We start from the raw sequence: 26486 nt of genomic DNA, 5'->3' as shown, positions 1-26486 counted from the left end.
AGTAAGTACCGAGACCTACTTCCTCATCCACACCAGTCTACCGAGAGGCCACTCTAGCAACCTCGAACTACACAAGTCCAACTTTCATACGTATCCGTCATCATTTGCAGAAAGAACAAAGGTCTCAAGAAGTATAAGTATAAGTAGAAGTAAAAGTCGAAGTAGAAGTGAAGATAACGTAGAACCAACGACCTGGTCTCGGCGCCCGACTATCGTCTTCGTCCCCCTAGACAGACAGTTCCACCATGTTCACAGGTCGAAGGATCGGACATCAAAGCAATAAAGTTGAAACCAAGATGGAAACCATAACACAAACACAAGGGGGACAACCCTGTACAAAAAGTGGTATCAAGTCTGTAAAGTAGGATCACCCTGTTCCCCAACGAAGAAGTGACAAACAGAGAAAGAGGGGGAAAAAAAATGAAAAGAATCGCAATAGTCAAAGCCCCGCCCGCCTCCTTCCTTCCCAGAGTTAGTACACAGTAGTCGCCAAGCACAAAACCAGATAAAAAGAGCAAATAAAGCACAAAGGGGAAGAAACAAGAACATGCAGGGTAGTGGATGGAAATCATGATTCAAGCAAAGAAAGAAGAGAAAAAAAAAAAAAAAACGCCGACCAATCTCTTTTTACCGTGAGTTCCCAATGTCATATTCACAAGTCTCTCAATGGAGTTAGGTGTGTAAGTAAGGTGAGAAGATGATGGGGTATGAAGTTGATGAAGAGTAAATAAATGATGAATCTGAACTCGAAGACCTCGAAGTAGGTGTGGTTGTGATGTGGCGGAGAAGATTGGGGTGGTTGTGAATGATATCGAGTATCGTCCAGGTGTCCAAACATAGCGAGGTCTGAGAGTTGGAAAGTAGAATGAAGGTGGAAAAAAAGGGTTCCAAGGATAAGTGCTTCACACTTATTCGCTTGTAGAGAAATATTAAGATCTGAAACGAGTACAGAGTTGAGCTCCAAGAGGCCGCAACTATTTCATGCCATTTTGCATCATATTCTGTTGCTGTTGTTGTTGCATCACTTGAGCTTGCATGGCAGCCACCTGAGAAGCACGTTGCTGTTGAGCTTGCTCCCGCTCCCGACGCATCAATTCTTGAACCCAGAGTTTGGCATTGCGTTCAAGCCCAGCTTGATACTGTTGTGCGATTTGCGGAGGATACGAGGCGGGCGGACCATACTGGGGCATTAGTCGGCTGGCCATTTCTTGTCTCAACCGCAGCAAGCGATTTTGGTATAGTTGATTGTATCGCTGGGCGATGGTGACACCCTGCGTCATGTTCACGCCTTGCATATTCTGCGGTAGATGGCCTCCATTCGCCTGGGCCGCGGCCATCAGCATTTGCTGTTGTTGAGGGTTCAGCTGCGGTCCGTTCTGATGCATTTGGCCCTGTTGCCCTTGCGCTTGTTGCCCTTGTGACTGTTGTTGCTGTTGCTGAGCCATTTGCATCTGTGCGAGCTGTGCACGCATCAACTGGGCTTGGTAGGCTTGCGGATTCGGGAACTTGGCTTGCTGCTGTTGCTGCTGCTGCTGTGGCTGTTGCTGCTGCTGGAAGTGCATTTGCATCTGCTGCGGCTGCTGCTGTTGTTGGTGGGCTTGGATATTCTGCTGTGCATGCGCATTCGCTTGCATTTGGGCCACCTTCGGCGAGAACTGACCGTGAAGCATACCCTGTTGGGCAAGGAGTTGATTTCTCTGCTGCATAAGCATTTGTTGCTGCTGCTGGGTTGTGAGGCCCATCCCGTTGTTCATTTGAGGGGTCGCCATCATGGTAGCCTGGTTCATGACTGGGGTAGGTGCCATGGTAGAATGGCTCGGACTGGCATGACTCATCCTCTGCGTCGGTGTTACATTTCGCATGATAGGCGTAGCGTGGGACATGGCAGGAGTGCCTTGAGTCATCTGTGGTGTTCCATGGCGGCTCTGTCCTTGCTGACTTCTGGAAGCTGCCATTGGATGGCTCATGGCGGGGTGCGCGTGCTGTATCACCGACGGTGGTCTCGAAGGACTTCCGGCACCCTGCATGGAAGACGTCATACTCATAGGAACCCCGGCTTGCGTTGTCCTTGTGCTGCCAACGACCGGTGATGATATGTGCTGAGGGGTCTGGTTGCGTACCACAGGAGATGACTGTGGCGCCTGACTGACACCATTTGATTGAGCCATGGCATGTCGAGTTTGTTGCTGCGCTGCCAATTGTGCCTGAGCTTGCTGCGCCGCGAGCTGTTGTCTTCGAGCTTCTTCCTTGGCATGCTCCTCGGCTTGTCGCAGTTCAGCAAGACGGCGCCGCTCCCTCTCTTGCTCCTGTTGCTGTCGCTTGGCCATCTCTTGCTTGACCTTGATCTCATGGTCTCGCTTCGCCTTCTCTTCGTGTTGCATACGGATGTTCTCAAGCGTCTTAAACCTCGAGAAGCGTGGCTCAAACGGCGCGCCACCACCAGTGTCATCGACAACAGCTGATTTTGGCCCACCGGCACCATTGGAGGCAGCTGGCTCCAGACGCTCATCCATGATGAGCATGAAACGCTCTTCCTCCGCTGCGAGAGCTTCGTCAGCGGCGAGTTCGGCCACAGTCCGCTTCCTGCGCTTGGGTGAAGGTGGTGGATCGCAATGAAGCGGGCTTTCCATTTGCTTCAACAGATCATGAACTCCATCAAGACTACTGACGGACCCGAGGTAGAGAGGGGGAGCCAATGCTCGCGTCAACCTGGCCTCACACTCTAAGAGATCCTGGGGTTCCACCAGCATCTTCTGTTTCTTCGCTGGAGGCGCACGATCTTGCTGGGAATTGACGGCCGCCCCCGGCCCAGGGGAAGATGGTGCTGTAGAAGAGGACCCTTGCGGGCGGGATGTCGAGCTGACTGCCGTCTGCTTGGCCGCTTTAGGATCAGGCGTAGTAGCGAGGAGAGTCAGCTCGGCTTGAAGCGAACGGGGCGTAGGGTGTAAGACAGTGGTAAACACTCGAGGTTTCGAAGGCTGTTTCAAATGATTGAGTTTCGAATCCTTCTGCGAAGCTTGCGAGTCCGAGTTGCCGGGCTGCTCACTGCCCGACTTGACATCCTGCTGGCTTTCCGAAGCCGCCTCCTTTGCGGAAGGCTTCTCCGAAGTTAATTGGTTCAGCTTCGGATAAGGTACATACGCGGATGGTGTGACGTGCTCGTTGTAATTATGTATAGAAAAGGGGGTGTTGTTGTCATTCGATGACGGCACGCTTGACTTCCGAGTCTGCTGCGACACCGATTTGTGATCCACCACGCGGACAATTAGACAGCCTGCTTGTCGCGTGACTAGTTAGCCGAGCACCTATCAAATTTGCCGTGTAGGGGCAAGAGCCTGCCTTCATAGAACCGAACATTGGCCCGCAACAGCTCCTCCATCATGTCATGGGGAACGGTTTGAGAGCGGATATGTTCGATGATGACCTTCATCTCCGAATTATAAGGAAAGCTCCCATCTTGCTGCTCAAAGCGGAAGTGGGTCGGATGGAGGTGGAGAATCAGCGAGGGAGGGTGCTTGGAGAACTTCTTGAGAATATATGACGTGGTTTTGACTATCGGAAACGCGGATCAACGTATTAGTATAACTGCAAGCGCATTCAGCGAGGCGACCGCGGAAGCTCACCGAAGGGCTCTGGACACCGCTTTCCTGCTCGGCGATCGCTATCAATTGACGAGGCCCTTGAAACTGGTTTCTGTAGCCGCCCGGCCTGCTCGCCGGCCTTGTGCGCTTCTTTCTTCGTCCGGTTCTGGGGGCCTTTGTTGGACAGTGCGCCCGCACTGGCCGTGCCATTGGCGCCGTTCGCCATGGGTGCGTTCGTGGAGCCTGCAGCAACCGGCGTTGCAGATCCTGCAAGATGCTTTGCTGTAGAAGAAGGGGAGGTTGAGGATTGTTGGGACTTGACACCGTTCATTCCGGTCTGAACGAAAGGCGGGGGAGGTCGCTTCATCTTAGGGGGATGCGAATTAGGCTTGGAGATTGCCGTCGCCATCCTGCGAGCAGGGAGCTAGCGACGCGACTAGAGGCGACGACGAGTGAATGCGACTGCGCGTTATGGGTGAAGTCGGAGGCGATGGGGGAAGGCCGTGAGTCGTCGTCGTCGATGGATACAGCCGGAGCGCGAGACATGTGGGGAGCGGAGGTCGGAGCGGCACGACAACGAAGGGGCCGGGATACGGACACTTTGGAACACAACGCGGAGTCGCTACAGAAAGTGAATCGGGGAGTCCATCGAACAGACACCTGCAGAAAGAGCAGGGGAGGTTCGAGAAAATTATATCGGGGGTGGTTTCAGGGCTGACCGTTTGGTTCTCTGCGTCAAGTGAGAGGGAGTTCGGTCCAGCCCAAGGCCGCGGACGACGTGAAGGAGGCTGGGTCAGGTGATATCCGCATCGGGTTAGCGCCGATTGGGGGTTTCCTCTATGATGTCTGTTTCAATGACCGGGCACGTTGATTCCATCTACAAAAATGAACCGTTGCAAGAGCATGAGAGCATAGCATTGATCATGCTGTACTGTATATATTCACATGAAAGCGACTGGCAGAAAGAATTCGCACATCATCATGGCAGGGGAATCAAACGAAAATGCAGAGAATCGTCAAAGTAGGGGAATTTGGCGGTAAAGCTATAGACTTACGAAGTGTCCATGACACTTCGGTTGTTCCAGTGAAACTGGCCGAGCCCGAAAGCTCCCTAATCAAAACCAGATACTCGTCGTCGCCAATCGTCGCCAACCCGGAGCGCATCGACCACATCGATGCGCTTCCCGAGCCCGGTGGTGCCCTCCTTCTGCCACCATTTCTCGCCCTTATCCGCCAAAGCCGACTCGTCATCGCTGTCGATCAGACCGCCGCGGCCACCTTCGTCTCCAACCACGACAACCACCTGTCTAACCCAGCCGGAAATGTGATGGACCGCCTCCCCGTCTTTTCCAGCCAAAGACTCTTGAACATACACAGTATCCGGGGAAATGTGTCGCACAAGATGCACGAAGCCAGTGGCAGTGCTAAAGGGCATGATTGCGTTTGGTTTCTCAACAAGAGCCTGAGCTTGCGTGTACAGGGTGCGAAATAACGGGGTGGTGCCCTCGTGCTCGTCCGTCGCACGAGACTCGCCCGACAGTTCACGGCTAGGTACCTCACCCGGCGATGTTGCTTCCTCCGGAGCAATATTGGAATAGGAAGAGGTGACAGACAAGGTAGGTGGAGAGGAGCCGCCTTGGCTCGGGGCATGCTTCAGGCCTGGCGCATAGATCATAATGAAAACACGGGTGGTATCGAGATTGACATGTTCTGGAAGGTGGGAAAGGATTGACTACAGGTACATTAGCGCGACGAGCTCAGATCATGCTTGCACTGCAGAACATACCGCATGCTGCGAGATAATCTCCTCAGGATCCACCCGAGGAGTTTCAGAGGACACCACAATCGCGATCGTCTTTCTCCTCTTATCGGTGGGAGCAGGGCCAGAGACGGCCTCGCGGGTAGTTGACGCAGCGCGTGCCGGCTGTTCTCTCCGATTGGCTCTGGATTCTACTTCTTCCGACCACCGTGAGTGGTCTTCAAAGTCTCCTCTATCCTCCTCCCGGATCGATGTGAGGGCTCCGCCGACGAAGGCTCCGGCCGCGGCCATTCCCGCAGCGACTCGCTTGCTGGCGCCGTCAAGTATCTGCTGGGGGCTGGGTGTTCGACGCAAGGCTCCCTGCATGCGTGCCATCATGCTGGCATCTTCGGGATGGCCGCCGTGGACATCTGTTGCTGTTGAGCGAGCATACATTCCCTCGTAGTCGCCGCCAGCAGGGTAAGCCTCGCTACCAGGACCCGGGGCGGGGAAAGGTTCATCGTCGCGGCGGCGATCGCGGTCATTGTCGTCATCGTCATCTTCGCTGCGTTCGCTCCAAATCCAAGCGGCAATGCCCACGGTCGCGATACCTACAGTCAGGGCAAGTGGCACCCAATAACCCAGAACGGTTCGTCTCCCCGAAGAGCTGAAACCCGTTCCGGCTCCGACCCGCCGACGGCGGGCATCCTGGGAATAAGGGAAAGACATCGGGATGGTTTTAAGTCAATGAGAAGAGACACGTAGACTCAGAAAAGTTCCATTTAGCTGAGCATCACATCTCAAGCTGGATGGAAGAAAGGGGCAGGCGCCAGGGTAGGCCGGGTGTTGGAATGAGAAAGGGATTAAGAGTAAGAAGCCGCGCGCGGGCTGGCCTCGGAGGGAGCAAGAAACATGTGGCTGGTGATGCTGGATTAACCGCGGGATGTTTTTGGCCAGTAACAGATAGTAAACTAGTCTACTCCGCCGGCGGGCGGATAACTTAGTGTGGAGGAGCAGTAGCAATCCGGGGCGCGAGGTTGACCAGAGATGCTGTCCTGAAGATTGCAACATGTGCATTGTTTGCATTGTATGCAACTGCCGCAGCCCGACCCGCGATTGCTGAGTCAGTCGATGCTAGTTATCGGCGCATGCTGGTGGGATTTTGGTTAACAAACGACCCTGACTCAAAGACCCAGCAAGAAGGAGTCTGATGATCTCGAGCTCGTCGACCTCTGGAACCCTTTGATACGCGGCCCAGACTACACATGCCCTAGAAGGCTCAAGCTTCAACTATACAAAACGCCTTCCTTGACGACGCCTGATACCCAAAAACTACCTTTCCCCTCCACCTTGCGTCAAACTTCCGTCGCAAAATTTGTATGGTTGACCAGCCGACTCTGTGAACCATACATCCTCTTCGAGTTCCCCGGACTTCTAAATCACCAAAACATTGCCCAAATTCCAATATGCCGCATTCAGTCCCAGTGCCCAACACGGGCATTCAAGCCCTGATTCTCTGCGGGCCTGGTGTGAGTTCGACTAAAGGAAACCAGGAAGCAAGCGCCTTACTGATCTGACTCCCATTTTAGGTCAGTCTGAATACCTTCACCTCGAATGAGGACTCTCCCAAGGCTCTTGTCCCGATCGCCAACAGGCCGATGATCTACTATCCACTAGACTGGTGTTATCGCATGGGAATTACAAGTCAGTGACTGCCATCAATTGCGCTGGGATTGCGCCCAAACAGTCTAACAATGCCAATCGGATGCAATAGATATCACAATCGTCACTCCTTCGGATATCAAACAGCCATTAGAAAGTGCCATGGGCACAAATCCATACTTGACCTCCCTTCCGTCCCCTTCCCCGTCGATCCTGTCGCCGCCCGACTTGACCATGACCACCGGAACTGCGGAATTGCTCCGCCTCCCCGAAGTCCAGTCATGTATCAAGTCCGACTTTCTGCTCCTTCCCTGTGACCTGATTTGCGATATTCCGGGAGAGTCCTTCATCGAAGCATGGATGGCACAAAGCGCGCTAGGGGGCTCCGATGGACCGAAGACCGTTGGGTTGGGAGGTGGCAGTCCTCGCGGTGGACTTGCAATGTTCTACCAGACCAAGGGTCAGGAAGAGAGCGTGAAGGGTGAGGCCACGGATTTCGTGGCTACCGTCCCCCTTGAGGAAAATGAGGCACCAGCTGTGTCTCACCCGCTGGACGGACCCGCTGCGCTGCGGTTTGGACTGTCCAAGCTGGCTCTCTCTATGCCGATGGACACATTGAAGGAGAACATGCAAGAGCAGAAGGGCTTGCTCATTCGGCACTCTCTGGTCAAGAAACACCCCCGGATCAAGCTACTTACCAGCTTCCGAGACGCAAACTGTTATCTTTTCCCGTACTGGGTATCCCAGTTCTCGCGCCTCAACGAGCCATTCGAGAGTATCAGTGAAGATCTTGTGGGATGGTGGGCAAAGGCAGGGTGGCAGACGGGGCTGGGAGAGAAGCTTCACTTGCGAGAGATTCTCCAGCCAGAGAACAAAGGAGAAAGCGGAAGCCAGGATGGAGATTCGTTAGAGGATGAGATCGATCTGAACTCCATGATCTCTACGAAATCGGGGGCTGCCGTCGCTCGTGAAGGGGCCTTCTCCGATGACATCCAGTTCGCCTCCCGCGTTCAGAACCCCGATGCCAAGGATGCAGACAGCGCAGAGTCGCTGCATGTTCCTCCGATCCTGGCATACATGCACTCTTCCAAAGCGTCGGCGCCATTGGTTAGACGCGTGGACAGCTCTGCTCTTCTCCTGAGCGTATCGCTGAAGCTGGCCAAGCTGGAAGCAATCGAGGAGGTCGGCCGCGTGGCCGCCTCTCCTTTCGCCCACAACCAGAAGATCAATGGCACATCGAATGTGGCGCAGAGGTGCACCGTCACCAAGGCTGACTGCTTGATCGACATGAACACTACCATCAACGAGAAGTCGGTAGTCAAGGAGAGCGTCATTGGAGCCAACTGCGTGATTGGAGTTGGCGCAAGACTGACGAGGTGTTTGGTCATGGATGGAGCCGTCATCGGAGAGCGTGCTCAACTGTCCGGCTGTATCATTGGCCGTAGAAGCAAGATCGGACGCGAGTGCGTCCTCAAGGACTGCGAGGTTCAGGACGGCAACGTGGTTGAAGATGATACTGAAGCGAAGAACGAGAAGTTCATGGTCTTCGAAGGTCTAGATGACGATCAGGATATGGATGGAGGTGACTATGAGGATGATCAGGATGACTTTTAGGTGAACCGCGCTTTGGCAGAAAGCAATAAAAGAGCAATAGAAATACTAATGATGTGATGACACTTTGGATGTCTGACGAGAAGATTTATTTGTTCTTTTTAGAATTATTGAGTCAGATGTCTCTCAGATATGAGGAAAAGAAAACAAACAAACAAACTGAAACTCAAAGGGCTACATCTTTTCTGCCTGATTGTAAAAAAAAAAAATTCAATCCTGACGAAAGAGAAGAACCAGAGCCAGAAGTCGCCTCCTAAGCTGAACTGATGTATGTGAGTGAGTGAAGTGAAGTGTATACAAAAAGTGCATCAAATAAGCAGACTGAGGTAAGTTAGGATGTGGAAGGTGCAGTGCAGTGCCAGATGTCCAGTGCAGTACTTCGCCGCCTCCGGCACAGACGGTGTCAGATAAACCAACCAACCGACCAAACAACTAACCAACCCCAAACTTCACTGCATCATCTCCCAATCCTCATCCCAGCCCTCGGATTCTTTGTTATAGCCGCATGCAAAAGGGCTGCTGAAGAATGGATGCTCGCCGGATTCCTCCCTCTGCCGCTTATCCTCTTCGTCAGTCAGATAGCACTGGAACATCCACTCCAACTCCTTCGTTTCGTTGTTAGTTCCCTTCTGTTCATCCAAATCCATCTTGTCGCCATCCGCAACCATGGTTCCAATCCCCTGCTGCTGCTGCTCGCCAAATTCCGAAAGACTGAAGCCGTCAACCGCAGCATCGGCCGTTCCTCCCAGACACACGTTCCGAAGACGAGCATCGGCACGGGGCTGGACAGCACCGCCGCCTCTACCCAAGCTCCTGGTTGAAATAGGCGAGCACGGCACAATAGTCGTATCATTCAGGAATCTCACAAATCGAGGACGCTTAGGCTCCGGCCCTGCCTTGGGTTCGGCTGCGGGCTTACCTGACTCGGCGACGACCGTCATCGGGGGGTTCGGATGCGCACTGGCAGCATTATTAGGACGGTTGTTACCAATGGGATTACCATCAACAGGCAAAGTGGACAAAACAGGGTATAGTTCCCGCACCGGACGTTTTCCGCGTCTGATCTCTCCGCTTCGTCTCTGCTGCATCATCACGGTGGGAGACGACATGAGGTTTGTCTGCGGGTCGTTTGTGTCATCTGGTACCGCTTCTGGGGCGTCGGAGCCGGTCGATGGAGTGGCATAGGATGCGAAGTCCTGGTCCTGCCAGTAGCTGTTCGCGTCGACGGGCTGTTTCAGCCAGGAGCGCCGGGTCACAGGGAGCGCGGGTGGACCCATGAGCCCTCCAGTTTGGGGACGAGGACGAGGCCCGCTGAGCGCCGGGGTCGACTGGGGAGTGTTGGACGGGCGTCTCATGCGAGCGGGTGGGAGCGCGGGCCTGGGCCTAGAGACGTTGAGGCGGGCAGAAGCAGGGTCGAAGAAGGGATCTTCGCGGCTCTGTGCGAGGTTTCTGTGGCCAGTCACGACGTCGGGGGAGTCCGGGTCTTGGGAAACTCCATGTGTGGAACTCTGGGGAGACTCACTGAACCCCGCGCTCTGAGGAGCATTCTGGATCGCTGGGGTGATGCCAAAGGGGATGTTCGGATCTGTGTATGAGATTATGGCAGGCGGCTGCTGAACGGTCCCATGGTTCAGTATCGGCATCGGCACATATGGACTTGGTGGATCATCGCTCTGTGCATGTGTATGTGTATGTGTGTCAGCAAACGTACCAGCCCCTGGACCACTGCCTTTCTTGGATGACTCGCAGAACTGACCTCGACAAATGCTGGCGCAGGAACCGTGCCAAAATGCTCCAGAAGTGTTCCCAGTGCCGATTCTCCAATCCCTGGTGTCTGATACTGAGGCCCTAAGACCAATCTCGCCGATTCCGTAGCCTCGTTCGCGACCACGATCGGCGGATGGGACTGTACTTCTCCCACACTCAAACCAGGCGGATGGGCAGCGACGTTATGAGGCTCCGTGTTCAACGTCGAGTAACCGGAGGCGGAAGAGATATTCATTGTGACGGCTTCCTGAGAGGTGCTTGCAGCAGGCCCGGCGACAGCAGCAGTGTCGACAACACACTGCCCCGATGACACCAGCACCGCCTGCAAGTACGCCTCTTCCTCCTGCCGATCCTCGAGGCTTCTTGGTCGGAGGTATCCCGGCTGCATCCAGCGGCCATGATCCCCCCTGGCGTAAAAGCGTGTCACGCTGTCAGTGAAACCCGGGTCTTGACGGGACATGCCAAGGATGGATTCCAACGACTGGATAGTAAAGAGCATTCTCTGTTCCAGGAACGTGTGCTTGATTGGGGGGTTACGACAAATCGGACAGGGACTTGCAATCGTCACGTTCCTGGCGGGTAGTTCCTGGTGATTTGGCATCTGGTGATAGGGACAGCCCTCTTTGAGGGCCCAGATATGTGTGCAGGAGTAGATGTGTATCTCCATTCGACACATCCTGAAGGTTGATATCCTGCGGTTTAAATGGGCCTCGGCGATGGCGTGTGTCTTTAACACGTCCAGATAGACTCCAGTGAAGCTCTTGCCGGTGGGGAATCACACTGTAGCAGATGACTTTGTAGAGCGACACGGCGTGTTGTGAGGTTGTGAGTTCATTCCCTCAGCGTCGCAAGCGGGTCTCCTTTTTGGGATCGTGGGTGCGCATAAAGCAGACTGGTATTTGGGATCGTGTGCGCGCGTAAAATTAGCCTATTTTATGCGCATATCCTGGGGGGTGAGGTGATATAGCCCTAGTGCAGGTGTAGAGAACCGGACTTTGATCTTGACAAGAGAGTGAATGGCGCTCATCAGCAGCAGTAGCAATATGAAGAGACCGCATGTTGTGACTTGTGATTTGCAGATGAGTTCGACGGATCTAGTATGTATGTAAGTATACTATCTCTTTATCAAGTGGTTAACAAGGCTGCATGTCCCAAACTGTATGAAGTTGATGCTGTACATGAAGTAGGTTATAGCTCGACAAGCTAAGTGTAAGTCACTGAACACTAGAAGCTCTAGATCCTTGAACATATGTACAAGGATTCTTTGATACTACTTATACTTCTACTGGTCTAGATAGTCATTGTTGATGATTATTTCTTGTTCATATACAACACTACAGCTATGCATGAGGACCTCTTGCTTGCAACTTTGATCTGTATAGCCCTTGAGATATCTCATGCCACAGTATGTCGAAGTATGCTCTGTATATGACATGCCAAGGTAACCTACAGATACAATATGCACAGCAAGATGCTGTATCTAGTACGTAATCACAAAAGAGCATGATTTACTAGAGGTGTAGATTGGTATGCAGTATTTCTTACTCCAAGAATCGGACGCGACTGCCAAGTACAGCAGAGAATAACTTACTAAAAAGGCAGATCTATGTACTATGCCTTACACCTGGAGATACTGATGGCCATGCAGCCTGAGAATTCATATTATGACAACTAATACTAACAGTGGAGCATGGCTTCCTAGAGATGCAGGTCAATGTACAGTACCTTGTAAGTGCCTATCTCATACTTTGGGGTACTCAATACCTGGCAGCCTGAGGGTTCATCTCTTTAGAATCATTAGAAACAATAATGCATAATCCTAGAGGTGCAGCTTGGTCCATTCGAACTTCAGCATTGCAGTGCCTGACAACCTGAGGATTAATCATCCTTTACAACCATACCATTATAGTTTTAATCGTGTAGAATGCACCAATCTCATCGAATATGTTCATGTCAAATTCAAAGCCTGGAACCTCAACATAGAACTTGAGCATAGAATCTAGAGCATAATCCATAGCCAAAGAGATTACAGCATAGCCCAAGACCCATCCATGACACCCTTCAAACTCACCAACATCCATCCCACCGTGCCGTAAGTTTAAACAACACTCCTCCCGACGATTCACCACGTTAGAGAGTTTAAGTTAAAGGAAGGCCCAAAGAAACCCGGGTACCCACCGGCACACACCCGTGTTTGCTGCAGCTCCACTAATTATGCTTCTTGTTTCGCGGGCGGTTCGATTTCATCCTTGTTTGGGGCAATTCCTCAGAATGACAAATAAGAGAGATTAAGGATTCCAGCCTGGGGTTGTGGGATGCATACGTATGTGCCGGAGGATATGATGGTAGTCGGAGATTGAGGAAGAAGATTTGGTTTTGTTTGTACCGTTGATGACGAGGGTGATGGTGATGGTGATGATATCAAGAAGATCTACGCTCCTTCCGGATCGGTTTAATGGCATGATACTCGTGATAGTTGTGTCAATGTTCCCGTCTTTATCGTCACTTAATTACTTCTTGAGGTGATTGCATTGGAATTATGGTTTGATTAGGTTGCTGCTGCTGCTCATGCTTCTGCGACTGCTTCTCCTTCTCTTGTGGACCCCGCAAGTGAAGTGGGTCAAGATCGGGCGGTTCATGTCTGAGATGTTGCTTGCCTGCCGTCTTTCAGTCTTTCTGACCCGGGATGTTCAATTTCAATAGGAAATATCTCATGTGTGTATGTCCGGTAGGTGTGTCTCAAGATTTTCGGGCCGGAAAAGTCGGGGAGATGTGGTTCTTTCCTCGTGCTTTGAAACACTTACGTAGGAACATACGAAACTTGACTCAGCGGACGACAGCCAGCAGGAGCAGATAAGCCAGCGAACCATTACCTACGCAACAACACATGCAATGCCCAATTCCGGGAGAGAGTTGGCGCCTGTCAGGTTTTACTCTCTCTCTCTCTCTCTCTCTTTCTTACTTCGGGATTGCTGAGGAGATCCCAATATCGATCGAAATATTCAGTGACAACGTCTGTCGCATACATGACTCGGAAATGTTCAAGGTTGACTGCCCCTCTCAAGCTCCCCCAAAAAAAGGTACCGTACGCGTGAGAGACTTTCAAAGCAACCATACAGATCACAGAAGCCACAATTCTTTTTTATTTCCCTCTGCCCATATGAGATGAAGATTTGATCGCCGTCCGCGTCTTAAAACCAAGTAGGAAGGAAGGTCAGGTCAGGTCAGCAGCCTAGCGGAAATGAATCCTTACGCGAACAAGTCAGCGAAAAACCCCGCTTGGTGGTTTTCCGATTGCAGCGACATGCAGATGGCGCTAGTGTGAGAGTGGATGACAATCGGTTTCTACTTACTTACAACAGAGGCAATGTACCGGTACGTTCTTACTGTACTTTGTTGTTGTTCGAGGGGGATGGGCTTGGGCTAATTCCAATGCTTGATGGACTTTTCGTCAAACTTTAGTTTGATTGCGAGCTGTGTTGATTGGGGGGGCTTTGAGCGGTGTCATCTCGCTCTGCTACTGTCATGACAGTAGTGTCCAGTATGAAATAAAATGCACACCTATAAGTTACTGTCTATTCGTCGGTCGCTCGGTAAACTCCAAAGTCAGGACCAGACAAGTGAGGGGACTTAGGTCAGATGACGGCCTGGAGGCGCGATGTGGTATGTACTGTACTACGACCCTATCAGGCTGGAGGGCGGTACTCCGGGGAGGGAAGGACGGTATAGTATTCGTAGTCGTAGTTAGGCAAGCTTATGGTGGCCATGTATACAGAACCTCCCCTGTTTCTCTACAAGAGAAAAAGTACCATGGTTTCTTCGTCATAACCGACGAAGACCAGGGGTAGGCTGCATCCTGGTGTGGTTCTTTAACCTCCGAGAACAATCATAGCGTGTTGGCCGCTAGGCTAATGTCCGGACAGATCAGAGGGGAAGGACTCCGTAGTCACCAAGCAATTAAGGCGTTTCAGGTATATCTCCGTGATGAGTAGGGCACACTGCTACGGAGTATTTGTTGGGCTGTTTGCAGCAGCAGCAGCAGCAATAATGTGCTCAGTATGCATAGTGATGTGTCCCTGCCTTGTCTCGGGCTTGTTCTGGGACCTTTTACTCCTTCTACTCCGTAATTTCACACATGTGGTCTACTGGAGAGGGGAACAGAGAGATATCTTAATCTCGACTGCATGGATACTGGCTGGGATTTTTATCTCCGTGCGGCCAATCAGACTGCCAGATAGTGGATGGAGGTTGCCCCTCCCTGCAGGTTGATTGTCGTTTCAATCTATTTGTTTATCTGAGCACGTTGAGACTAAACTTCCTGCAGTAGATGGACGCAAAAGCCTCCCCCTCTGCCCCAGACCAGGGTTGGGAAGTTTGCCACGAGTGGAGAAAGTAGCTCGCGGGTTGTGATTTTTCAGGGTTCATGACTCTTGGTGAGATGATGATGAGATCAGATGGCTTGGCTGGCGAGTGTTGGCGCGGGGACGTCCTGCATTTCAGGGTTCCGCTGGCTATAGGTATGTACTAGGTATACTAAGGCTTGAGTGACGGGATGCGATAGATAGCTGATAGCACCAAGGTAAGGTGGTAGCGATAAGAAGGATCTATCCGTGTGCGTGGGATATGTTGCCGACCGGTGCTTCGTGATTATACTCGTAAGTACTGCCTTGAAAAGAGAGACTTCTGGTAATGGTAGCAAAGGATTTGTAGGTTTTTTGCCCCCTTATAGCAGGCAGTTCTACTCGAACACATCATTGAAGAAACTCTGACCCAGTGAAACGAAATGCTTACCAGGCAGTCCTTGAGAAGCAGCAATACATCGACCAAGCTGAACATCATACATCGTAGCAATTGATTATAACGGACAACAGTCGCAGGAGTACCCCGACGCATCAAGCAGATTAACCCATGCAGTCAGTCAGCTTCGACTAAGTAATAATTGCCCGCAGCAGCTGCGACACCAGACTCTTACCATACACAATGACCCATGTCCCTGCCGGGGCTACTCCCTGCCTCTATGTCCCCTCCCCGGATTTCGTGAACCATTAGCCAGCCAGCCAATAGCTCCGACGGGCATATCGAAGCAATCAATTCCGACCAGTTCCCTGTCACCCGCGCCACCAGCAACCAATCGATAAACCTGGAGGATGTACCCCCCTCATTCCAGGACAATTGATTCGAATTCCTCGCTAGCTCGTTCACAAAATCCGGGGTCAATCTAGCCGGTCCAGGCCCCCCGACGACAGTTACTTAAACCTTTTTTTCCCTGTAGGTTTTTTTATCATGAGGGGAATATATGTATGGTACTCTACGTCCGGGGTCTCTTACCCCATCTTCCCATCATCATGAGCATGGATCTGTTCCTGGATGATGACTCGTACTCGGAAATATGACAGACAAACCAAACATCATCTCCCGACCTGCCATGTGAGATTTGCGTTTCCATTGGGAGGAGGGGGGGGGGGTTTAGATTTCGATCGTCCCCTGGATTCCGCGGTCAATGCTGGTTATCTTGCCTTGGCTGACTGGCTGGCTGCCTGTCTTTTCAGGCAACAGCTCCACTAAGTGCAGTACTGCATCCGCGGTTGCGGTTCAAGCCGATGATTTCTTATTTACTGGGTGGTGATTTGCGGATTTTGATCGTGTTTGGGGCGAAGAATGAAGTGACCGGAAATGCCCAAGCAAGGCACAAAAGCTCTATGACGGAGGTTGTGAGTACCTACCTACCATACTACGAGTAGGAGTATGTGCCGAACCCGCGGGATGGAAAACCGCAAATCGCCGTTAGAGAATTTGCCGTTGTACTTCGGGGATCATATCATAATTATCTCATTACTCTGATTGCCGGGCTATGGGATTGCCAGGATTTGTCGGTTTTTTCTAAAGACAGGGAATTGCTGGTCGCTGAAATGTCTGATCTCCAGTGCGCGGTTTTGATGATGATGATGATGATGATGATGATGATGATGATGGTGTGGTTCAATCTGCTCGATTCTTAGACAGATGACATGACTGTTTGCTTCCTTGGAGATTGAAGTTGAGTGGACCCGTGGTTTTGTTTATCGGATCATTTATCGGAAATGTGCTCATTGTCCTGCGCACAGTCCAATGTCATTGTTGTTTGTGCATAGCGCATAAGTCATCGAATACGAGGAGAGCATGTCTTATATGAGTACGGGGTGCAACGATTATTTGATTCTCTGCTCCTAGTCTCTGCCAAGTCGCTTCCGGCAGCTCGCTTCAGTGGTGGCAGTAATGTGAATGCCTAGATAACGTATCGGTTAGACGAGCGGAAAGTGGTTTTTCTGGTTCCTTCCCTTGCTCCACTTCCAAGCTGTCTACCGAGGAATGGGCTGGTGGGATACCAGCAAGATGGTCTACCGGGCTCGGCGGGGTGTTCGGTCCGAGTCTACGGGTCCTAAACTGCGTAGTCGTACTAGATAAGGGGGAAGGGGGCCCTGAGTTGGAGGAGTAGGGGGTTTGAGGAAGATGTACAGTATGAGACTATGAGTATGACTATGATAAGAGATTAGATGGAAGGGAGGGTCATAGCATCTTTGTGTCACTGCGCAATTACTCGGTAGAAGTTAGCAGTACTGGACATAGGCTTCGATTGCATGGATAGCCGTATTGTGTAGATGGAATTGTTTGCCTTTGTGTATGGATACCTAGAGACGGGCACCGTGGAGGTGGGGAGGGAGATTGAGACACAAGACGTGAAACTTGATGGCAGTGTTGCCCGCTGCCCGCTGCCCACTGTTCACAGCCACGGTCCTGTTCAATCTACCTTTGTGGTCCATGTGCCCGCCGCGGTTTTGCTGGCAGGCTGGGGAGGTGTGGCTAGCTACGGAGTAGCTGTCTTGTCAAAGAAAAGATGTTGATGGCGATGACTATGGCGACGTTGCTCTTGTCGATCACGCGGGAACTCCTTACAGGGGATCTGCAGTGGCACTAACCACATGAGAGTCTGTGGGCGAGAGAGGGCAGGAGAAGAAAGAGCAGCAAAAGGAGGGGGTGATGGAGATTATGAGATGAATTAGCCACATCATTGTGGATTGTGTGGGAGATTCACGATTCACGGTACTGTACCAACGATCCGGGTTTCAGTTTGAGATGAAAGCCTTCGGTTACCCATCTCCGAAATTAATTGGTAATTCAATCAAACGTGGTAGGAGCGTTGGCAGCCTCCGATGAGTTGAAATTACAGAGTGATTAGGGTGAGCAAACAAACAATGGAACATTGGAGCTGTTTAACCTTCCCTCTCGTCGGTGGTAGCGAAGCGAAGGAAAATGAGAGTTGAGCTCGTTGGAGCTTTGAGTCTTGAGGACACAAACCCGCGGATTGAACCCATCCCAAGTGGGGCCTCTTCGACAATCTCCGCTCCCAAGCCAAAACGCAACAACACCCTGTCTCCCCCGTCCCGCTTGATCCTCAGATAATCAATGTACCGAGTATTGTACGGAGTACACATGTCTGTATCTATCTCGGTCGGCCTGGCAGGCTGGCACGACCTGGGCTGAACCGATCTTCCGAACGCCCCATGATCACGACAAGTGGGAGTAACTTGACGGATCAGATAGTAAGCTTTGGGCTCACCGACAGTCAGCAGCACGACCAGAACCTCAGAATATAGTTCTAGTTGATCAGGCTATTGAATTTATCCCCTTCTCTTTACGAGCCCCTTCTTGCTTCTAATCATCTGATAGATACCCCTTTTACCCCAGTATACGAATGAGAACTTCCACGGTAGCAGTACTTGGCCGTAGTTGAGTTATCCCCATACAGCATCAGTAAGCGAGTCCTTTCCCGTCCAGCTATCCAGAGTCTCGGGTTCAGCCCCAAGAAGAATGTTGCCAAGCTTTGAAACATCGAAAGAGATTAACTTTGCGATCTGGAAGCTCGGATTGCCTGCCTAATTGCCTACCTGCCTATAGTAGACGATGGCCGAAATATCCGCCACATACCTTAAAGTCAGTTTTTGCCTCAAGCGGCTCATCCTCGATCGTCTCTGACATGATCCGTTACGAGAGGCAAAACGTTGTTTCAAACCCTACAGTGGCCGAGAACTTTCCGAGCGAGGGCGAGAGAAAGAGAGAGAGAGGGGGGGGGGTAGAGAAAAAGAGTTGAATGGTGTGTGTGTATGTGTGTGTGTGTGTGTGTGTGTGTGTGTGTGTGGCTACTGCAATGCACTGCGTCAATAGCCAGAATTCTAACTCTGAAAGATTAGCTTGTAGATTTTTCAGTCGGATTGACAACCAGTCCGAATCTTTCCATGCTTTTTTGTTTGTTGTTGTAACGTAGCTCTACTTCCTTGGGTGCTTCTATTGATTCTCCTTTCCCAATCCGTGTTCTGCCCTACAGTTGGAAGGGCCCGTTCGCTCGATACTTTGCGTGGCTGGCTGTCATCAATTGGCAGTATAGGAGGGACTAAACTAATGTGATCTACCAATCCCGAAGAATACGGTGAATATTCCAGATGCACCCCATAGATGCATTGCGAATCCAGCGTCTCTTACTCAGTACTACGCGATTCCGTGATGCTGAAACGACTTGTTGTTCGGCTCAGTTGAGAAGAGCTGACATCACCTACACTTTTGACGATAAAGCATGGGGAGGGAACTCGGTAGGTATATCAGATATATGGTACAGAGCACCAACCTTACCACTTACCACAATTGAAGGAAGACTGGATCTTGAGGGTTCACAGTTTCATGGTACCAACTCGGGACATCCGATTCAGTTCGTATTGCAAACGGTTTAAGTTGGCGGTCCTCCCCCCCAAAGAGGAAACCAAGAACAGACCGACAACTACAACGGCAGATGGTTGAATCATTATGATCTGTCCCATGGTACACAAAGCTCCGTAGGAGTCTGAATTTGCGACACGGGAATTTTTGCTGCAACCGGAGACGAAAAGAGAAGCAGGAGCCTGAATTTCATTTCATTGAGAGAGAGGGGGGGGGGGCCACCCGAAAACGCGGGTTATGCCCATTACTCTTCGTCGTGGGTTACACGCTGGTGGAACAAATCTGAACCACGGAACTAGTCGACGGGAGGATCCCACTGGTTGCTGGAGATTGGAATGACCTGACTCGATTTCATGGGAATTCGAACTTGTCGTTAGGGGAGCTTGGTACTCTCAGGGGAATTTGAGTTCAACAGCTTTTTTTTTTCTCTGTGTGTGTTTTGTTTGTTTTTAAAGGGGTTGTGTGCTTGTTGACTCAGAGAATTATCAGGATTGATAGTAGTACACAGATGGCAGCCATGAGATACTTGTTGTGTTTGGGAAGAACGAGACCACCGCCAGTTTCATCATATTGAGGCATAAGGCGGGAAATCCGGGGTGATGCTGATGGTTAGTGAGGTGATGATCTTCTCGGTGAGATCATTGTACAGGAGAAACCCTTCCGGGATTCCTCTTCCATGAGACTGCGTCGAGTTAAACCCTTTCTGTTCCTTTCACAACAAAAACTATTTTTTGCATGGTAAATAAAGATTACAAAGCTGGTTTCAGGGGGAAGATGCTCGGTAAGACCATCCAGTGCCGGCCATGCTAAAGAAGAATGTGTGGGAAGTGGTTCACTTGCAGGAAGTTCAGCAAGAAACCCTGGACATTACTATCGGCCTGGTACAATAATGGCATTAATCTATTATTATCCACGAGGGAAGGCCGGCCCCTCTTATGCCCATCGGTGCAAGGCGGCAACAGTCCCGCGACCGAGGGAACTTTCCCCTACGCGGTTACCGAACTAGCTACCTCCGGACGGTTTCTCCGAGCTTCCGTAGCACTTTTTGTGTGGTTTCTGGGAAAAACCTGGGCAGAACTGCCAGGACTAGCAGTCATGGCGTGACAGCTAAGAATTTTAGTTGGCGTGTGGCTGCAAATCAGCTTCCAATTTGCTCCGTTCCCATCGGACTATCCAGTTCGCTAGGAACGCATATGGTCCCAGTTATGGGCTCATGCACCTAGCACGTTCTGTTCAGTTCTTCTTCTTATACCGAGGAGGAGTTGCTGCTACTGCTACTGCTACTGCTGTTGCAAATCAGGGCAGGGAAAAGGAGGCGGCTCATCTCAGCCTGAGGCAGGACAAGTGATCAAACACGCTGACAGTATGCGATTCAAACTTCACAAGCTCATTACTAAGAACATACAAACACCTATCATCATCACCATTGTCACCACTATCACCATTACTCACCCACCCCTCCAGAAGTACGTAGAAGAGATCGATCCCACTTATCCCACTTATCATCTATCGATATCTACTCGACCACGGAACCAGGCACCGGCCGGCAGATTTACTTACGCCCCGTCCACCATCCACTCCTAGCCTCCCCAGGTAACCTTAGTTTCTTCGCCTTCGATTACTGTTTCCATCCATGGATGGAGTGGATTGGCATTAGTATCTGTCCATAGGAAGAGAGGGGGTGTGCTGCTCTTGACCCGCTCACGTATCGAGGATGGGGAATAGTCGTATCGATAACAAGACTAGGTACGGAATACTTACTTTAGTCTACTGAGCAAGATAGCAAGGCAACAGGGCAGAAAAAGGCAGAGCATGACTTACAGAGTGCAGAGCGAGCAAGACTACGAGTGACTAGTCCCCAGTCTAGTACCTACTCCGTACTAACTAACCTCCATACTCTCTCCGTACCGGTTACCAGCTGATGGACCCGGATTTACCGTTCTATGCCCTCTCCAGTCTACAGCCCCAAAGATGTCTTACCCCTTTCGTCGGACGAGCGAATAATAATAGCTCGCTGGCTGATGCAGAAGGGAGAGGCCCAGGACCGACTCTCAGGAGAGTAATTCGAACTTTAACCTACCTACGGCTATCGGACTGCGAACATTTCACCTGCGCTGGGTGATACGATTGATTTATCTTCCCATCCACCAGAAAGAGGATCAGAGAGTGATAACTTACATGGTAGGTGTCAAGCTTGACAATCACTGCATTTTTTTTCAACTACTGCTTCTCATGTATGACTGGCACCTGCAATAAGAGTAATCTGGATGAAAAATATTATTCTTTGCGTCCTTCTTTTAAGGTTCTCCACGAAGACTCTGTACTCTCTGTATGTACCATACTGTACAATGTATGTACATACACTTCATCGGTTTTGCCTCGTGGATTTTCTATCAGCAACCATCCACCCACCATCTTGTCCACTTATTTTTCCTTTTCTTTTTTTCTTTTTTTTCTTTTATTATTATTTTTGTCTTCGAGTTCTATCTGGCTGGAGAATCATTCTTTCACCTCTTACTTGAAGTGTATATGGATGATAAAAAACACCAACAGAATAAAATCAGAACCTTTCTGAATCAAACAAGCATAGAATAAATAACAGATCATTGGAATTGGTCAGTGTTAGAGGGATTGGGAGTAAAGAAAGAGAAAGTGTGTGTGCCTGGCGTTTCCGTTCTCGCGGTGTCTGGAAAATCCCGTCCGTCAGTCTCCGCCCGCCTGTCAGTCGTCGACCTCCCCTAAGAGTGAACAAGAGAGAGAGAGAGAGAGAGAGACAAGAGTGTGTGAGAGAACCTAGCAGCGCAGCGCAGCGCAACTCCCATCCCATCCCATCCCATCCCATCCCATCCCATCCCCATCCCCATCCCCATCATTCCTCCCGTCCATTATCTCTCCCTCTCCCTCTCACTCACTCACTCACTCTCTCCCCCTCCCTAATTCCTTTTCCTCTTCCTCTCCCATCTTACCCTTCAGCCCTTTAGGCTCTCTTCTTCTCGTCTTTTTCTTCCTCTCCTCTATTTGTTTTCTCGCCTACCCCATCTCTTTTTTCTCTCCCCTCCCTCCCTCTCCGTCCTCGCCCGCCGGCCCGTCTTCTGCTTGATTCAGAAGACAAGGTGCCCAGGACTTCCCTCCCTTCACTTCTCCCATTGTCCGTTTTCTCCTCCTTCATCTTTTTTTCGCCATCCTCGTCCTTATCTTTCAGATCTTCGTTTCCATCTGTGTACATGGCTCGACCGCTTTAGACAGCCTCTGCCATCTTGGAGCCTTGTGTTCCTTCCGTCGTACCTCCGTCGCCAACTCCTCCCTCTTCGATCGCCTGATCCGAGCCCTTCGTTTCCCTTTCTTCCTTTTTCCTCAACAGCATTCGTTCTGCATAACCGAAGCGCATTTTCTTTATTTGTTGTATCAGTATAATTCACTGGCATTTCTTCTAGAACAGGTACGCTCCCTTCGCTATCCTCCCTTCCCCTCTCCCACCCATCCACAACATCCTCTTCCCCCCCTGGTTGAGGAGGAAAGCACCATCGTGGCTAGAGAGCCATCGACCCTTGAAATTCAACCAATCTGTTAACCCGCTCGCTCTTGTGCAATGCTGACTGACAACTGTGTGTAGCACAGAGTCTCTCCTGTTTTCCTTTTCCCTATCTCTTACTCCTACCCTTGAATACTTCTTCGGATATATCTCGACGTTCGACTTGCCAAGTGTTGGAAGAATAATCTTGCCTCTCAAGGGACCAACTTATTTGTGACGCTATCTGTCACGCGTCGGACCCTGTTCCGTTCTGAGTAGCGGAGGAGAACACCATGGCTGCGTTGGTACAGACAATTCCTCAGCAAAGTGGCACGGTTACTGTGCTCCAAACTCGACCATCATCTTCCTCGGGCGTGTTCGCACCTTCTTCGCCTCCCTCACAATCTCAAAATCCGCGGAACTCGACTATGTCCTGGAACCCCTACAATACCCCGGGCAACTCAGCGACACACAGGGCAAGCCACCAGGCTGTGGCCCCCTACCAATTCAACAGCACCCCCAACCTCTCCAATTCGACGAGCATGCACAATCGTCAGTCGGGTTCTCCTCACTTGAGACCTGAGCATCGTACCTCTTCTGCTCCTTCCGCACCCCAATTATCCGCAACTTCTGTTCACGGCGGACTCAACTCGCGCTTTTCCTATCACCCTGCAGCTGGTTCTGTTTACTCATCCTCCAACTCCTCTGTGCAGTCCTACATGTCGAAAGACGACTCCGCCATCCCATCCCGGCAGCTCCGTGCTGAGCCTCCTTTGCGTCCGTTGTCGACGGTCAACATCCCCTCCTCGAACTTCATGAACATATCTTCTCCCACCGTTGCTCGGCCCTCTCCCGATCGGTATCGACGCGGAAACCGGCGTCCTGACAGTGCCGCGGGACTTCCATCTCCACAGCCACAAACGAACGCACCTGGGTCGGCACGGACTGCACCACCCACGATGGATGATAGCCTTCTCCAACCCGGCACACCCGGCACACCCGGCTCTCCAGGGTCAACCGGTTCTGTTTCCGACGGCGCCCGCCGCCCCGGTCACGTTCGAGCGCCCAGTGCAGACGACACTTCACGTGCGGACAAGCCTCAAACGGAATTGGCTAAGCGGTACCGTCGCCGAAGCTGGGGTACTATTGATAACGCCGGTCTCATCAACATGCAACTTCACCTGCCTACATCATCGCCGATCCCATCGACAGGTGGCCAGGATTACTTCGACCAAAACCACCGGCCCCGATCGGCTCAATCCAATCGAGATGTTCAAGGAAGCATTCCGTCTGCACACTCCTCTACGTCATCCGTGCGCGATGCAGGACACATCGAAAACGCAAACCCGTCAAGCCGAGGCCCCAGCAAACCAGAGGAAAACAAACGGACCAGCAAGCCCTCACCCCTGTCTCAGCCGGTTGATGTCGATTCGAAGCCCTCTTCCCCCAAACCCCCGCAGTCTACTCCAAGTCCCACACCTGCAGCAGCCGCAAATCCTGCTACAGAACGACTCTCAGAGTTGGCGAAGAACGACCTGAAACGGCCGGGTAAATCCAGATTGAGAAGGGCTTTCTCGTTTGGCAGTGCTTCTGAGCTCCGTAAGGCGTCGAACAAGAAGGAGGTCATTGCTGCGGAAAGGGCTCGCCGGGAATTGCTACAGGAAGAGCTGGGCCCCGAGCAGGCGGCGATTGCTGAGCAGCAGGAGGCAAGTGGACTGGGCGAGAGCATTTATTCATCTCACCACCAAGGCCGTATCTTCAACAGTTCCACCGACAATCTCTCCGTCTCTTCGACCGCGTCTTCCGCATCAATCATGCTTCGAAAGATGGGCAAAGGGATGAAACGATCGACGCGGTCTCTCGTCGGCTTGTTTCGCCCCAAGTCAATCATGAGCACATCATCCACGGATGCTGTAATCACCGAGCCAATGGCGCCGCAACTGTCTGTGGTCAATATCGAAGCAGAGCGTAAAAGTGGGACTGTTAACGCGGACGCTCGCGATCTACCCCACGGGGGTACCGCGTTTCCTAAATTGGAGTTGATCGGATCAGGTGCCGCAGGTCATGATGATGGCGGTCTTGACAAGGGTCAGTCGCGCAAGAGCATTGTTGGAGGAGACAGAGAGCGAGCGGAAGTCCTGGCAGCAGTCCGGAAAGGCATTCTCAAAAGTAAGTAACTTGCTTCATTTGTTTGTTGGCATATCTAACAGTTGGCCGCAGAGACAAACTCGGATACCAATGTCCCTACCACTTCCACCAAGTCCTTTGAGAACTCCCAAGGGATCAACAACAGCGACTCGCCGCATTCCAGTGTTCCTAGCACACCGGAGGACCCGACGCGGTCTGGCAACCGCCGTTCCGACGCAATCAAGATTGCTGGCGAAGATGACTATCTCTCCGATAGCCGGTTTCTGGGATCTGAGGTCAAAAGCGCCCCTGTCACACCGCTTGCCAAGAGTCTCGTTTTCAGCCCTCGTATCCAGTTTCATGAGACGTGGCCCAGTGGGGAGTATGATCGTCGGGGTGACATTGCCACTTGCAATCGCCTGACGCCCCTGCTCGCCCAGCAAATCAAGGAGGAGCTCAACAACTTCAAGATGGTACGTGCTTGTGTTTCCATGTTGGTCGCGACGAGAGTAACTGACTGTCTGGGATAGGAGATGGAAGTCCATGAAACGTCGAAAATCTATACCCACTTTCTCTGAGTCGCTGCATTTATGAAAGGCGTTTTAACTGCGTGTCTTGTCTTATTCAATCTCCTGAGAAGTGTTGGATCGATCTATGACGGCATGGTACCCCTTGGTATCTTGTAGACCTGTTTCCTTTATTTCCCTAGAGGATGTTTTGGTTTTCGATCCGGGCTGATCATCGATCTCCGTCGCGCGCCCGAGACCTCCTATTCGACCTGTGCTCGACGGTTCAACCGGCCATCTCTTCATGCGTTTGCTCTCTGCGTTCTGGGTGTTACGGCGAAAACCACTTCCAGGTCTTGGACTTCGTTTCGTGTCTTGTGTTCTTTTATCTACGCATGGAGATCTATGGGGAGTCTTTCCACGGCCAGTGAGGAATTGCGTGGGATTGACGGGAACCATCAAAGGCAATTCTGCCCATGGCCCTTTCGGCTCTTTGGGCCTCAGACTTTGTTGCACCCTGATATCGGGCTCCGATCTCATCTACTCTGCCAGCGTCACGTTGTACGTGTGAGCCCAGTGACGTTTATGGTTTCCTGGACCTTTTCTCATCAACACTAATTCCGGACCCTCCCATTGAATGACCGGGGGTGGACGGTCGATCGACCTTTGCATCCGAGCCAGTCCGTCAGTCATTATTTCAGTCATCTCTTTAATCATGCGGTTGTTGCTTTTGTTCTGGAAGCGTGGAAATTGGGCAGCATCTCCTTTGCACACATTCACACCTTGTCTCATAGTGTCATCGTGTCATCGTTTCTTCTTTTCTCGTCCTGCGTCTGCCATGGTGTTTGTTATGTGTGTGTGTGTACAGCGAAATCTTTGTCTCTTCTTTTTCTTTTCTAGAAGTGGGATACATCGAGTGATGTTCGTGGACCGCTCTTCTCCTAGTGTTGACTGGTACTGGTGAAGCCAATGCAATAGTTCGCCTGAGTTCCTCTGATTCTGTCATGTGTAGAGCTGTATGATTTATTGTACTTGATGGAAGGTGGCGGCGGGTCAGTGTTTCTCCTGGCTCACCTCTCTTTCTACCGTTGATCGTGCGACGGGAAAGGATTTAAGTAGAAGGAGTCAGAGACATGTCGAGAGAAGAAAAAGAGCGGGCGAAAGAGGAAAACGTTATTAGGTAAGGGGCGGGGGGATGTCGAGGGAGAGCGAGAGTTTGTTGTTGGGGTTGGGGG

At 51.4% G+C, this 26486-nt stretch overlaps 7 protein-coding genes across 7 annotated transcripts; 2 read left to right on the top strand and 5 right to left on the bottom strand.

Moving 5' to 3' along the window:
* Nucleotides 1-126: 126 nt before the first annotated feature.
* Nucleotides 127-773, bottom strand: BO86DRAFT_145062 (uncharacterized protein). The gene has a single exon (XM_025666242.1). It carries the CDS (start codon nt 570-572, stop codon nt 210-212), a length of 363 nt encoding a protein of 120 aa, XP_025525730.1. The 5' UTR covers nt 573-773; the 3' UTR covers nt 127-209.
* A 201-nt stretch (nt 774-974) lies between these two features.
* Nucleotides 975-3990, bottom strand: BO86DRAFT_420518 (uncharacterized protein; the record flags this gene model as incomplete). The annotated part of the gene is made up of 3 exons (XM_025675212.1): nt 975-3274; nt 3340-3552; nt 3624-3990. The coding sequence occupies 3 exons, from the start codon at nt 3988-3990 to the stop codon at nt 975-977; spliced, it is 2880 nt and encodes a 959-aa protein (XP_025525729.1).
* Nucleotides 3991-4483: 493 nt separating this feature from the next.
* BO86DRAFT_342644 (uncharacterized protein) lies at nt 4484-6265 on the bottom strand. The gene is made up of 2 exons (XM_025669119.1): nt 5368-6265; nt 4484-5313 (listed from the first exon to the last, which is right to left on the bottom strand). The coding sequence occupies exons 1-2, from the start codon at nt 6046-6048 to the stop codon at nt 4693-4695; spliced, it is 1302 nt and encodes a 433-aa protein (XP_025525728.1). The 5' UTR covers nt 6049-6265; the 3' UTR covers nt 4484-4692.
* A 233-nt stretch (nt 6266-6498) lies between these two features.
* On the top strand, nt 6499-8695 carry BO86DRAFT_342641 (translation initiation factor eIF2B subunit gamma). The gene is made up of 3 exons (XM_025669118.1): nt 6499-6848; nt 6909-7023; nt 7094-8695. Exons 1-3 carry the CDS (start codon nt 6786-6788, stop codon nt 8593-8595), a joined length of 1680 nt encoding a protein of 559 aa, XP_025525727.1. The 5' UTR covers nt 6499-6785; the 3' UTR covers nt 8596-8695.
* A 346-nt stretch (nt 8696-9041) lies between these two features.
* BO86DRAFT_435378 (uncharacterized protein) lies at nt 9042-11112 on the bottom strand (the record flags this gene model as incomplete). Its single annotated transcript, XM_025675953.1, has 2 exons — nt 10349-11112; nt 9042-10265 (listed from the first exon to the last, which is right to left on the bottom strand). Exons 1-2 carry the CDS (start codon nt 11033-11035, stop codon nt 9042-9044), a joined length of 1911 nt encoding a protein of 636 aa, XP_025525726.1. The 5' UTR covers nt 11036-11112.
* Nucleotides 11113-22911: 11799 nt separating this feature from the next.
* On the top strand, nt 22912-25323 carry BO86DRAFT_420515 (uncharacterized protein; the record flags this gene model as incomplete). Its single annotated transcript, XM_025675211.1, has 3 exons — nt 22912-24787; nt 24839-25218; nt 25276-25323. The coding sequence occupies 3 exons, from the start codon at nt 22912-22914 to the stop codon at nt 25321-25323; spliced, it is 2304 nt and encodes a 767-aa protein (XP_025525725.1).
* Nucleotides 25233-25919, bottom strand: BO86DRAFT_145003 (uncharacterized protein). The gene has a single exon (XM_025666241.1). The coding sequence runs from the start codon at nt 25789-25791 to the stop codon at nt 25366-25368; it is 426 nt and encodes a 141-aa protein (XP_025525724.1). The 5' UTR covers nt 25792-25919; the 3' UTR covers nt 25233-25365.
* Between the last annotated feature and the right edge of the window lie 567 nt (nt 25920-26486).

Source organism: Aspergillus japonicus (genome assembly GCF_003184785.1).
Source record: "Aspergillus japonicus CBS 114.51 unplaced genomic scaffold BO86scaffold_41, whole genome shotgun sequence".
NCBI classification, from domain to species: domain Eukaryota; kingdom Fungi; phylum Ascomycota; class Eurotiomycetes; order Eurotiales; family Aspergillaceae; genus Aspergillus; species Aspergillus japonicus.
Note: the sequence above shows the minus strand (reverse complement) of the source record. Positions and strands in the feature narration are given on the sequence as shown.